Source organism: Oncorhynchus mykiss, chromosome 21 (genome assembly GCF_013265735.2).
Source record: "Oncorhynchus mykiss isolate Arlee chromosome 21, USDA_OmykA_1.1, whole genome shotgun sequence".
Lineage (NCBI taxonomy): Eukaryota > Metazoa > Chordata > Actinopteri > Salmoniformes > Salmonidae > Oncorhynchus > Oncorhynchus mykiss.
In genome coordinates this window covers 58452267-58467185 of record NC_048585.1, presented here as the reverse complement: position 1 = coordinate 58467185, position 14919 = coordinate 58452267, and the positions used below count along the sequence as shown (strand labels likewise).

At 41.3% G+C, this 14919-nt stretch overlaps 1 protein-coding gene across 1 annotated transcript; it reads right to left on the bottom strand.

The window, feature by feature from the left end:
* Positions 1–3001: 3001 nt before the first annotated feature.
* si:ch211-212k18.7 (macrosialin) lies at positions 3002–10490 on the bottom strand. The gene is made up of 6 exons (XM_021578316.2): positions 10154–10490; positions 8211–8743; positions 7712–7828; positions 6347–6416; positions 5374–5559; positions 3002–4918 (listed from the first exon to the last, which is right to left on the bottom strand). Exons 1-6 carry the CDS (start codon positions 10200–10202, stop codon positions 4776–4778), a joined length of 1098 nt encoding a protein of 365 aa, XP_021433991.2. The 5' UTR covers positions 10203–10490; the 3' UTR covers positions 3002–4775.
* Between the last annotated feature and the right edge of the window lie 4429 nt (positions 10491–14919).

The following is a 14919-nucleotide window of genomic DNA, read 5'->3' as shown; positions in this document are numbered from 1 at the left end:
ACTATACAGCTGTTGTTCCATAGGCTGGGATCTGCACTATGCAACTGTTGTTCCATAGGCTGGGATCTGCACTATGCAGCTGTTGTTCCATAAGCTGGGATCTACACTATACAGCTGTTGTTCCATAGGCTGGGATCTGCACTATGCAGCTGTTATTCTATAGGCTGGGATCTGCACTATGCAGCTGTTGTTCTATAGGCTGGCATCTGCACTATGCAGCTGTTATTCTATAGGCTGGGATCTACACTATGCAGCTGTTGTTCCATAGGCTGGGATCTGCACTATGCAGCTGTTATTCCATAGGCTGGGATCTACACTATGCAGCTGTTGTTCCATAGGCTGGGATCTGCACTATGCAGCTGTTGTTCCATAGGCTGGGATCTGCACTATGCAGCTGTTATTCTATAGGCTGGGATCTGCACTATGCAACTGTTGTTCCATAGGCTGGGATCTACACTGTGCAGCTGTTGTTCCATAGGCTGGGATCTACACTATGCAGCTGTTATTCTATAGGCTGGGATCTGCACTATGCAGCTGTTGTTCCATAGGCTGGGATCTGCACTATACAGCTGTTGTTCCATACGCTTGGATCTGCACTGTGCAGCTGTTGTTCCATAGGCTGGGATCTGCACTATGCAGCTGTTGTTCCATAGGCTGGGATCTGCACTGTGCAACTGTTGTTCCATAGGCTGGGATCTGCACTATGCAGCTGTTGTTCCATAGGCTGGGATCTACACTGTGCAGCTGTTGTTCCATAGGCTGGGATCTGCACTATGCAGCTGTTGTTCTATAGGCTGGGATCTGCACTATGCAGCTGTTGTTCCATAGGCTGGGATCTGCACTGTGCAGCTGTTGTTCCATAGGCTGGGATCTGCACTGTGCAACTGTTGTTCCATAGGCTGGGATCTGCACTGTGCAACTGTTGTTCCATAGGCTGGGATCTGCACTATGCAGCTGTTGTTCCATAGGCTGGGATCTGCACTGTGCAACTGTTGTTCCATAGGCTGGGATCTGCACTATGCAGCTGTTGTTCCATAGGCTGGGATCTACACTGTGCAGCTGTTGTTCCATAGGCTGGGATCTGCACTATGCAGCTGTTGTTCTATAGGCTGGGATCTGCACTATGCAGCTGTTGTTCTATAGGCTGGGATCTGCACTGTGCAGCTGTTATTCTATAGGCTGGGATCTGCACTGTGCAGCTGTTGATCCATAGGCTGGGATCTGCACTGTGCAACTGTTGCAAGAGCGCATTTTTCACTGGCTGTCCATTGGTTTCAAAAACAATGATTGATAGGCAGCTTAAACTTGTATGAATTCAACCATTATTGGGTTGAAATACACATTTAGATTTGTGAACAGCCACCCACAACAACCACAATCCGTAAGGCGCAAATAGCTAAATGAGAGAGCAGCAGTGTGATTCACATCAATGCGCTATGTAGATATCAATAATAAGTGATATCTGTATCTCCGTAGACTACACCCCCACTGTCATCCTTTCCTCCAAGCGTTTATTCAAGTTGGATAATCTTTGGATGCCGACAGCAGTCGCACCATTGGAAGACATAGCTTGGTACTGTAGCATACAAAAGCCTATTCCTGCTCTTTTCCCGAAATCCATCAAACACATTTGTTGTGTCATCATCGTGGTCTCTGATCGGTGGTCATCATTTGTTGTGTCAACATAGTGGTATCTGATTGGTGGTCATCATTTGGTGTGTCATCATAGTGGTCTCTGATTGGTGGTCATCATTTGGTGTGTCATCATCGTGGTCTCTGATTGGTGGTCATCATTTGGTGTGTCATCATCGTGGTCTCTGATTGGTGGTCATCATTTGTTGTGTCAACATAGTGGTATCTGATTGGTGGTCATCATTTGGTGTGTCATCATAGTGGTCTCTGATTGGTGGTCATCATTTGGTGTGTCATCATAGTGGTCTCTGATTGGTGGTCATCATTTGGTGTGTCGTCATAGTGGTCTCTGATTGGTGGTCATCATTTGGTGTTTCATCATAGTGGTCTCTGATTGGTGGTCATCATTTGGTGTGTCATCATCGTGGTCTCAGATTGGTGGTCATCATTTGGTGTGTCGTCATAGTGGTCTCTGATTGGTGGTCATCATTTGGTGTGTCATCATAGTGGTCTCAGATTGGTGGTCATCATTTGGTGTGTCATCATAGTGGTCTCTGATTGGTGGTCATCATTTGGTGTGTCATCATAGTGGTCTCTGATTGGTGGTCATCATTTGGTGTGTCATCATAGTGGTCTCTGATTGGTGGTCATCATTTGGTGTGTCATCATAGTGGTCTCTGATTGGTGGTCATCATTTGGTGTGTCATCATCGTGGTCTCAGATTGGTGGTCATCATTTGGTGTGTCGTCATAGTGGTCTCTGATTGGTGGTCATCATTTGGTGTGTCATCATAGTGGTCTCAGATTGGTGGTCATCATTTGGTGTGTCATCATAGTGGTCTCTGATTGGTGGTCATCATTTGGTGTGTCATCATAGTGGTCTCTGATTGGTGGTCATCATTTGGTGTGTCATCATAGTGGTCTCTGATTGGTGGTCATCATTTGGTGTGTCATCATAGTGGTCTCTGATTGGTGGTCATCATTTGGTGTGTCATCATAGTGGTCTCTGATTGGTGGTCATTATTTGGTGTGTCATCGTAGTGGTCTCTGATTGGTGGTCAGACTCCCTCAGGTGGAACAAATTTAAACTTGCACCTTTTTTTCAATGCTGATTTGAATGTCATTGTGAAAACAGAGAAGGGTCAAAGATCATTTTTCTTTCAAACAGCCTTTCTGAATTTAAAAGTAATCCTCGAAGTAATCATCTAGCGTTTCAAAAGTATCTGTAATCTGATTACAATATTTTATCTGGTAATTTAACGGATTTCAGGCCCCGTTGTTTGTGTATTTTACATGTAATCCGCTACTCCCCAACTTTGATCTTTAGTGTTTTGCCAGATTCAATACTCCAAATAAACTCCAAATAAACATTTACACATTAATACAAGTTTATTTGGGATGTTTTCATTTCTCAACCTTTTTTTCCAAGATGATACATGGCACATAATAACATGTAAACAAATCAAAATACATTTTTACTAAATTAAACTAAAAGAATAGTAATTGAGGCCCCTGATCAACATTAGGAACCTGTAACTATGGCAACATATAACAGTAATATTCCCTACGTTTAGATGAGTCAGAACTTGTTCAATGTGCTTTCTGATCCCAAATGTAATCCCTTACAATGCAATTTGCCCCAGAGTCATATACTTGTATTCCTTTTTTCCTCCTTATGATTGGCCGGTTGAGGTCACCTGATTCTATATCTGTGGTTAAAGGCAGCTTCTACCTCAAGCTATCTGACCACTGTCAAAGTTGACAAGATAAACAACCAGTGGTCCTGCAATTACTTATGGTTGTCACATTCGACTAATAAAATGTTCTCAAACATGTTTACATACCAAATTATTACCACGTCACAAGGGAAAGAGTGTGTAACAGCAAATAATGGTCAACTAAACACTTGAGACAAATAGACAAAAAAAATTGAAAACACAAATTGCGAGATTTACATTCAAAAGTATGCCTCCCTTTTGGACAAAACTTAACATTTAAAATCTGAAACATTCCCTTTGATTAACTGAGTGGAATACGTTTTTTTTTTTTTTTTTTTTTTAAAAAGGCCCATGATTAACCTCATCTAGATTAGGATTCGGAAATCAAATAGCCTAATAGACCGTTCTACAGGGTTGAGGACAGTGGTACAAACACAAAGAAATTAATAAGAAGAAGAAAAAAAAAATAACCAAATAGGTTCAAAATCCAGCTATAGTAGAAAGCACATTGTGAAATACTGCACTGAAAGTTTCTGACGTAGAAGGTAAAGCAAATACAGACACAATAGTTGATGGTTTGTCGAGCACCGGATATCACAGTAGCACCGGACATCACAGTAACACCGGATATCACAGTAGCACCGGACATCACAGTAACACCGGATATCACAGTAGCACCGGATATCACAGTAGCACCGGATATCCCAGTAACACCGGATATCACAGTAGCACCGGATATCACAGTAGCACCGGACATCACAGTAACACCGGATATCACAGTAGCACCGGACATCACAGTAACACCGGATATCACAGTAGCACCGGATATCACAGTAGCACCGGATATCCCAGTAACACCGGATATCACAGTAGCACCGGATATCACAGTAGCACCGGATATCCCAGTAGCACTGGATATCACAGTAACACCGGATATCACAGTAGCACAAATGACACAATCTAAAATGTTCAGCAGCCAAAGAGTTCAGAGTGAGTATATTCAAAGTCAGTATATTTGAATCCTAGTATCTGATCCAATACATTTGATCCACCGCAATTAATGAATGTACAAATCAACTTCAATGAAACTGCTGGTCTACAACGCTGAAATATTCCCTCATCTTATCCATATAGATAGTTTGTGTGTGAGCGGTACAGTTAGATAGTTTGTGTGTGAGCGGTACAGTTAGATAGTTTGTGCCTGAGCGGTACAGTTAGAAAGTTTGTGTGTGAGCGGTACAGTTAGAAAGTTTGTGTGTGAGCGGTACAGTTAGATAGTTTGTGTGTGAGCGGTACAATTAGTTGATGTGTGAACAGTTGGGGTTACAGCAGTGTTAACAGTTAACAGCAAGTGACAAAAACACGATGGTGGGTGGATTGAGACTGTGAGCTGATACAGTGCGCCCTTTGACCCCTGAGTGGCTCTTCAGAGAGACTGGTAGCCATCTGATCTTTTTCGCCTGCTCAGGAGATAGGCCACCACCACGATGATGATGAGGATAAGGAGGACAATCCCCACAGCGATGGCCACGCGGTAGTCAGCAGGTCTGTCGGCGGGGCAAGGGTCAGCTGGAACACAGACAAATGGGTTTAGGGTCAGAGCTAAGGCTGGATGGAATCTGCAGGGGGACATTTTCGCATTTCACTAACTATGCGCGTGTTAGATATCTAATCTAGACAACTGAAGCTATTAATCAATTGTTAAAAGAGTATTTGGTTTGGATTGGTTTGATTTGTCTGTATTGGTTTGGATCGGTTTGGTGAATCAACCGCTGAGGACCAGGGAGGAACAATGACACGAACAGATGAAACACGTTTGTTGTGTTTTTGTAGTAATCTAAAAACCCGTAAACACATACTGGCAATGCAAAACGTCAGAAGACATTTAACATGTTTGTTGTGTTTTTGTAGCAATCTAAAAACCCGTAAACACATACTGGCAATGCAAAACGTCAGAAGACATTTAACAGGTTTGCCCTGGAAGTTTAGCACATTCAACATTGCAATGCAAATGGGATACATACATGTGCCGAAGTCCCACTCCTTGGTGATGTTGAAGGCCTGTATCCTGTCCTGGGTGATGTCCAGATAGAGCCCTTTTCCCATGAAAACTGATTCGCTCTTGCAGGAGTAGGAGTGGCCAACCTTAGCGAGGAAGAGATCCAGTGACCCATTTTTGGCGACGTAAGGTGGAGACATTTTGCCGTTGTCTGCAGCATAAAAACAAACACAAATCAAACGTCACCGTCACCAATGTATCGTTTTTTTGTCTCCGACCACAGGGAGGTGTTGGTGAAAAAACAATAAAACTTGTTAGTCTACATGGCATTAAAAGGTGTTTGTTTATTCTGGGAACAGGTGCACTACTGTAAATTCCCTATTCAAAGATAAGGCCTTGTTTCAGTCATATGACGAAGACACACATACAGATGTAGGATCTTAATTTGAGCCCGTGTTTGCTTCAGCAGGAAAATAATCCTGCAGCAACAGGAAATGTGAATTCTTATGTGGATTATAATTCCTGGACATTTTCTGTAGGGGTTGATACATTTTTCTTTAGGGCAAATCAAGTATGAGATTTCAAAGTGGAAATTACAAACGGTAGAAGCACTTTTAAAACTCAAATACACTACAAGTTTGCATTTTCCTGCATGCAGGAAAATGATCAGTAACTAAAAAAGAGTGATCAAATGAAGATCCTACATCTGTAGATGTGTTGGTGGTTGGTTGTTAAGCAAAGCCGTGTTAATATTTACCCTTATATTACACAATCTCTTTCCAGAGACTGACATATCAATGCAAACGAGCAACTGATGTGGGTCTATGAAAAAGTCCAAAGTGTCAACCACAAACAGGAACTTTTGGTGGAGAACACATTTACTGCATGAATAACACTGGCTGGGGTTAACGCGTTCATGGTTCTATAATGTGTGGTCCACTGCACTGACAGACAGGTTGGAATAAGAATCTCTGTGCCCAGACGGCATGTAACGTTACCTCCAGATGCTAACGGGTAGGAAAGAGAGAAAGAAACCGTGTCGACATAGACAGCGTTTTGGGTGGTGTTCTGAAAAAGACAAGAGAAAGATTAATTTTTTCACACACACACGCACACACACGCATACACGCACACACACATACACACATACACGCACACACGCACACACACACACACGGAATCATCTAATCAAAAGATTTGTATTGCGTCACAATGGCATTAAAGCAAATGTTTAATCTACCATAATATATTTTATGACCCTCCTAGTAACATCACCGCTAAAACAATATGACAATATCATGATTTCACAGTACCACTAGACAGTAGCTAGAAAAATTACAACGTTGCAATCTAACCCAGTCCACTAATTCATCACTTTTTCCCACAGAAGGTTGCTAGAGTTTCCCTAACAGGATGCAGAAATATGTCTTCTGCCACCCTACTTCCCCTTTACAAGCCAATGTTCCCTTTTGAACACAGTCAAACAATTTACCAATATATCATAACTGTGTAGACTATTTTTTACATTTTTTATTTAACCTTTTATTTAATCTAGGCAAGTCAGTTTAAGAACAAATTCTTATTTACAATGACGGCCTACACCGGCCAAACCCTCCCCTAACCAGGACGACGCTGGGCCAATTCAAATCAAATCAAATTGTATTTGTCACATGAGCCCGAATACAACAGGTAGACCTTACAGTGAAATGCTTATTGTGTAGCTCCCTAAGGGACACCCGATCACGGACGGTTTTGATACAGCCCAGGATAGTTACTGTGGAGCTTGATACACAGGATGTCAAAGTGATGGTGACAAGGTGAGCTTTATCTAAGGTCAGGACCATGTGACCTGACTAGGAAAAACTTGGGAACACATGTGGCATATAGAGATATAGGGCCCGGAGTTTGTCCAGGTCCGGGTCCCAATGCAAGGAAAACCTCCTGGCCCTTTGATCCAATACTTAAAAAAAAAAACACTGACACATGTAGAATAACCTCATTTTCATGCATGTCTTGTTACCCCATACACAAATAACCATTATTCAACATTTTACAAACAGTGTTCGATTAATCATTATAGATCTCCATAAAAGTAATAAACGGTCAACAAACTGCAGGCTAATCTCTATACATGTTGTAAACACGGGTCATATTCAATAAGGCTCACAGTAGCAAAAAAAAAAAAAAAGTTTTTCAACAGAAAGCGGAAAAAAAATGAACGATTCTTATTGGACAAGTTCAGGTAGTCTCTCTCTGTTTCAGTACATTTTTCTTCTGTTTGGTGCCTAATGAATAATACCCATGGGGTGGTTGTTCTTTTTCTCAGTGGGTAGTGATGATAGGAGTATCGAAGCCTTTCTTACCTTATTAAACATGAAGGTGATGAAGCCCTCCTTGAACGTGAGGGTTAAGTTGGCCGTGGATTTCTCACAACCCCCTTTAACAATTGTCTTCGCTGGTTGAACGATGAATACTCCTGTCTGGAAAATGAGCAGATGACATTAGTTGTACGTACACACGTCATACACACGCAATGACGTAATGTTGAGGAAACAGAAGATTAAAACACAGAGGTGGCTTACGGCCTACCACGTGTCAATAAGATGGAGGATGGTAAAAAAAAAATATATTCTGGATCTACAAAACATCAACTGAAAGAGTTGGTAACTCAGTGGCTCAATACATGTGATAAACATGTAATAACTTGGGTGACACAGGGAATTTTTCCCCTGTTTTGTAAACCTCGTACGTACTGATGCACTCTCATGGGCAACGCACTTTCGGTAAGTCTTAGTTGGACCCAATTTGACCGTTAAAATAATCAGCCAATGTGTTTGTCATGAGGCTCACACGGTGCTGTACCTTTCCAGTGTCTTCCACTCTGATCTGCAGGGCCAGCTGGGCCATCAGACACAGACCCTTCTCCGACTTAAGAGTGTAGTTTCCCACGGTCAGGTTAGCAGGAGGGGTGGGCTGCGGTTTTGGAGTGGCAGTAGTGGTGGGAACATGTGCTGTTGTGGTGGCATTGGCTGTTGTGGCATTGGCTGTTGTGGGGGCAGCTGTGGTGGCATTGGCTGTTGTGGGGGCAGCTGTGGTGGCATTGGCTGTTGTGGGGGCAGCTGTGGTGGCATTGGCTGTTGTGGGGGCAGCTGTGGTGGTATTGGCTGTTGTGGGGGCAGCTGTGGTGGTGTTGGATGCAGTCGTAGTGGGTGTAAGTGTTGTAGTAGGAGCTGCTGTGGTGGTATTAGTCTGAGATTCTGTGGTGGGTAATGCAGTCGTAGTTGTAGTAGAGGTTGTGGTAGTGGCAGTGTTGGACGTGGTGCCAAACTCAGAGGGGGGGAAGACAGTTGCAGACGGTTTGGATCTTTTGGTATCCTCTTGAGCAGATGCCAGCGCTTCAGGGGGAGAAAGAACCAATAGTTAAACTTTAATCTTGTTTGCTAATTAGATATTCTCCAGCATCATCATTAGATGTAAATCAAATCATTTGAATTGAGGATTCCCATAAACCAGGATGAATGGTGAAGTAACTTTTTCAAATCTTGATTTGGAGAATTAGGTGTTGGCTTTAGTCCATGAACCCTGCCCTAAAATACAGGTGTCTACAATCTTTAAAAAAATCTTGCTTTCTAGAACCTAAACAGGTTCTTCAGCTGTCCCCATGGGATAACCTTTAGAATAACCATTTTTGGTTCTAGGTATCACCTTTTTGGTTGCAGGTAGAACCTTTTGGGGTTCTTTGTAGAACCCTTTCCACAGAAGGTTCTATCTCGAAGCCAAAAGGTGTGGGTTTATCCGGAAGTGCAGAATAAAATATTTCAATGCCTTCCGTGTAGGCTGCAACAACAACCTCGACGTAATGCCGCATTCACGTGCTATAATACATTTGGGGCAGGGACATAATTAGTGTTCATGCATTCTGGTATGATGTTGGCCATACATGCATTCGTTTAAATCAACTTTATCGTTCACCTTTTAGTATTTAATTGGCTAAATATATAGCGCGTTCGCTTTGTATTCGGAACTATTAAATACTCGGAAATGTCAGACTTGCTAACTGGTTATAGTTAAACACGTGCCGCGTTCAACCAGCTAGCAAGTCGGACATTTCCGAGTTCCAACTACAACATGAACGTGGTATATATTTAGCATTTCAAATAATAAAAGGTGAACGATAAAGTTGATAAAAACGAATAAATATTTAGCTAACATCATACCAGAATGCATGAAAACTAATTCTGTCCCTCCCCCATATGTATTATTATATAAATATAATATTTTTATTTTTTATTTGTTTTACCTTCTGTGAAAGCTCTGTCCTAACGCGGCCGTAACAGAACGATCATCAGAATGAATTAAAAAAAATAATTTTAAAAAGCTCATCAGAATGAACATTTCATAATGATGTATTAGACAGCAAATCGAAACTCACATGACCATACTTCAACTAACTCGTGGAAAACAAAACACATAGGCTACTACTCCGTAACGTGAATAGGGGTATGGAATATGGAAAAATATATGGAAATAAATAGGCTATTATACTCATGTAATATAATGATCAGAAATAACACATGGTTATTGATTTGCAGGGAATTTAACATCAGAGAAAAGAAAGCTTTTTCAACCTCTGAAACAGAAAAATAGGTGGATCCCTTCTTACATCATCAAAATGATCTAAACTCCATATCATTACATTTTGGGGAATATTTAAGTTTTGTTTTAACCTGAAAACATTCCGTTTGAGATGAGTAGCAGATTGACCAACAAATCTATTCTATTTAGGAAAATCAGGGGGAACTTACCTGAGACAATAGCGCAGAGTATAAACACGAACAGAAGTACCTTCTTCATTTTGACTGATTCTATTATTCGATTTTCAAACCAATATAATAGCCTACAATGTGTCTGACCCAGACTCTTTATCCCGGAGATGTAGGCTAGCCAGACAAACGACTCCAGCAAAATGGAGAAATGTGTCGATCAGCAGCTGCGTTATACGAAGGAAACGAAACTAAACCAACAAGTTCGAGGAAGTTGGAACTATTCCTCAGTCACTGCACAGTCAGACCACGATCGTTGAGGTTGAGGTGATATTGCTCAATAAACTGATGGGGTCCCTACTCCAATTGAAGTTGAAATGTAAAATGGTAAGGGTTCGGGTAGGGGTTACATTTAGGGTTAGGGTTAGGGGAGGGACGTCCCAAGGATCCAGATAACAGTGATCAAACTGATACAGTAGGAATAGGATATGAAGCAGAAAGTAAGAAAACGAACGTTGGGCTAATATTATACCTATTTATTTTAATTGTGATAAGAACAGACTGTCATTGTCTCGTGTTTTGATGAAGATTATGTTAGACAGAAACAAATCTATACTTTCGGGGACTTCAATAGGCATTAGGTTTGGAAAGTCTCAACCACAGATCATGCAATGGTCTTGAGTTTTACAGCTGCTGGGGTCAAAATCATGTGACAAAAAATAACAGGAAATAAGTCACACCTCTAAATGGCACGCACACGCACACACAGTGAGAGAGACAGAGAGAGAGAGACAGACAGACAGACAGACAGAGACAGACAGAGAGAGGGGGGGAGAGAGAAAGTAGTGTAGAAAACTACCAAGAAAACAATTAGGCATCTACAAATTAAATCCATTTCGGATAACTTCCTGGACAAAACATTTCACTGTAATAGTGAAGGTGTATCTAAACTTGGCAGTAGAAAGTCTAAGTAGTATATTTGACCTTTCAACTTCTCTACCAAATCTAAAAATGTAGAGCAGACAACCTAAGAAAATTAAAAACATTGACAAACGGTTTGATGAAGAATCCAAAAACCTAAGAAAGAAATTGAGTGTCACGTTCTGACCTTAGTTCCTTGGGTGGGTTGTCTATGTTCTTTTTTCTATAATTTGGGATTTTCTGTGTTCGGCCTGGTATGGTTCTCAATCAGAGGCAACTGTCAATCGTTGTCCCTGATTGAGAATCATACTTAGGTAGCCTGGTTTCACTTTTGAGTTGTGGGTGTTTATTTTTCCGTTTCAGTGTTTGCACCATTCGGGGCTGTTTCGGTTTTCATTTTGATTCTCTTGTTCTTTTGTATTTTGTATTCATTAAATCATTATGGATACATAACACGCTGCATTTTGGTCCGATCCTTGCTACTCCTCGTCAGAAGAAGAGGACGAGAATCGTTACATTGAGAAACCAATCCAACCAAAACCCAGAAAACCCGAGCCTTCACTAAAGTGAATCACTTAAACAACACATAAATACACTATTGTGTCAAAAAAAAAAGGGACAGCACCTCAGAAATCAGCTCAACGTAATTGAAGAATCCATAGAACACACTAAAACAAACCAGGACACAAAGAGTTATCTATCCGAAATAGAGATGTATGGATAAACAAATTCTCCAATCTTTTTGGCTCTATAACAAAGAACAAACAGCAAAAACATATACTTGATCAATTACAAATCTTAGAATCAGCTATTAAAGACTACTAGAACCCACTGGATTCCAGAACAAACTGGATTCCAGAACTCACTGAATTCCAGAACAAACTGGATTCCAGAACAAACTGGATTCCAGAACTCACTGAATTCCAGAACTCACTGAATTCCAGAACTCACTGAATTCTGCAATACATTGAAATACATTACAAATACACTGCAAATACAAACCCTCCAACACAAAAAGGCCTGTGGTGTTGATGGTACACCAAATGAAATGATAAAATATGCAGACCACAATATCCAATTCGCTATACATAAAGTCTTTAACATCATCCTCAGCTCTGGCATCTTCCCCCAATATTTGGAACTAAGGACTGATCACCCCAATCCACAAATGTGGAGACAAATTTTATCCCAAATGACTACAGTCGTGTATGCGTCAACAGCAACCTTTGGAAAATCCTAAGCAAATGTCAAATTAGCTTTTTACCAAATTACCGTATGACAGACCACGTTGTCACTCTGCGCACCCTAATTGACAAACAAACTAAACAAATCAAAGTCAATGTCTTCTCATGCTTTGTCGGTCACTCTGACTGAGCTCCAGAGTTCCTCTGTAGCTTCCAGAAGAACAACCATCTCTGCAGCACCCCACCAATCAATGGCCAGACGGAAGCTACCCCTGAGTAAAAGGCACATGACAGCCCACTTGGAGTTTGCCAAAAAGCACCTAAAGGACTCTCAGACCATGAGAAACAAGATTCTCTGATCTGATAAAACCAAGATTAAACTCTTTGGCCTGAATGCCAAGCGTCACGTCTGGAGAAAACCTGGCACCATCCTTACGGTGATGCATGGTGGTGGCAGCATCATGCTGTGGGGATGTTTTTCAGCTGCAGGGACTGGGAGACTAGTCAGGAACAAAGGAAAGATGAACGGAGAAAAGTACAGATAGATCCTTAATGAAAACCTGTTCCAAAATGCTCAGGACCTCAGACTGGGAGGAAAGTTCACATTCAAACAGGACAACAACCCTAAGCACATAGCCATAACAAAGCAGAAATGGCGTTGGGATAAGTCTCTGAATGTTCTTGAGTGGCCCAGCCAGAGCCCGGATTTGAACCCCATCGAACATCTCTGGAGAGACCTGAAAATAGCTGTGCAGCGACGCTCCCCATCCAACCTGAAAGAGCTTGAGAGGATCTGCAGAAAAGAATGGGAGAAACTCCCCAAATACAGGTGTGCCAAGCACTGCCAAAGATGCTTCGAAGTACTGAGTAAAGGGTCTGAATATATAAATGTTGATATAAATGTATAAATATAACTGATATAAATGTGATATTTCCGTTTTTTTTATTTTGAAAACATTAGCAAAAAATTCTCAACCTGTTTTTGCTTTATCATTATTGGGTATTGTGTGTAGATTGATGAGGGGGGAAACGATTTTTATCCATTTCAGAATAAGGCTGTAACGTAACAAAATGTGAAAAAAGTCAAGGGGTCTACTTACCGAATGCACTGTACATCAACGAATTGGGCAATAGGACAGTCTGCAGCACCTGGCCTCACCCAACTAGAATCTGAAGTCAAATGTCTACTGTTTGCTGATGATCTGGTGCGCCTGTCTCCAACCAAGTGGGGCCTACGGCAGCACCTAGATCTTCTGCACAGATTGTGTCAGACCTGGGCCCTGACAGTAAATCTCCGTAAGACAAACATAATGGTGTTTGCAAAAGGTCCAGTCACCAGGACCACAAATTCAAATTCCATCTAGACACCATAAATTTAGAGCACACAACAACTATACTTACCTTGGCCTAAGCAGCAGCACTAAAGGAAACTTCCACAAAGCAGTGAACGATCTGAGAGACAAGGCAAAAAGGGTCTTCTACACCATCAAAAGGAACATAAAATTCAACATCCCAATTTGGATCTGGCTAAAAATACTTGAATATTTTATAGAACCTATTGCCCTTTCTTGTTGTGAGCTCTGGGGTCCACTCACCAACCAAGAACTAACAAAATGGGACAAACACCAAATTGAGACTCTGCATGCAGAATTCTGCAAAAACAAAATCCTCTGTGTACAACGTAAAACACCAAATAATGCATGCAGAGCAGAATTAGGCCAATACCCTGGAATTAACAATATCCCAAAAAGAGCTGTTAAATTCTAAAACCAGAGAGTACACAGTGGCAGAATACCTGAGCACTGTGACCTGCCACCTTCCGTAGGCAGACTTGGCTCTCAAGAGAAGACAGGTCTATGTGCACACTGCCCACAAAACGAGGTGGAATCTGAGCTGCACTTCCTAACCTCCTGCCAAATGTATGACCCTTTTACACACATTTTTTCCCCTCAGATTACACAGACCCACAAAGAATTTGAAAACAAATCACATTTTGATAAACTCCCATATCAATTGGGTGAAATACCACAGTGTGCCATCACAGCAGCAAGATGTGTGACACAAGAAAAGGGCAACCAGTGAAGAACAAACACCATTGTAAATACGACCCATATTTTTCTCTATTTTCCCCTTTTGTACTTTAACTATTTCCCATCATTATAACACTGTACATAACCCTAATATGACATTTGAAATGCCTCTATTCCTTTAAAACTTTTGTGAGTGTAATGTTTACTTGTTGATTTTTTTTATTGTTTATTTCACTTTTGTTTTATTATCTATTTCACTTGCTTTGCCAATGTAAACATAAGTTTCCCATGCCAATAAAGCCCTATGAATTGAATTGAGAGGGAGGGATTTAGCTTGTTGTTGTTTCCTGTCAGAACTTGTATATCTTGTTCTCTAGGTTATGAGGAAGAGAGGTGATAAAAACACACAGGGTGTGCTGAAAATGGTCACACGATGATATCAAGTGTTTTAATGTGCCTCGGCAGAACTCACTATTACACACATACACACACACACACACACACACACACACACACACACACACACACACACACATTCACACACACACACACACACACACACACACACACACACACACACACACATATATATGATATGCTACATTTTGACTGGACAAACTCAAATCTTTTGTATGATAATGTGATTGGAAGTTAGGGAAATTAGCATTTTGGG

Bases quoted from the DNA above. Each gene is read 5' to 3' on its own strand.
- si:ch211-212k18.7 (XM_021578316.2), bottom strand. From the start codon at position 10,202: ATGAAGAAGGTACTTCTGTTCGTGTTTATACTCTGCGCTATTGTCTCA. The intron at 6,417-7,711 runs GTAAGAAAGGCT...TGTCTTTTTCAG, and splicing joins TCACCTTCATGTTTAATAAG to AACACCACCCAAAACGCTGT. The intron at 5,560-6,346 runs GTAACGTTACAT...TTTATGCTGCAG, and splicing joins CTACCCGTTAGCATCTGGAG to ACAACGGCAAAATGTCTCCA.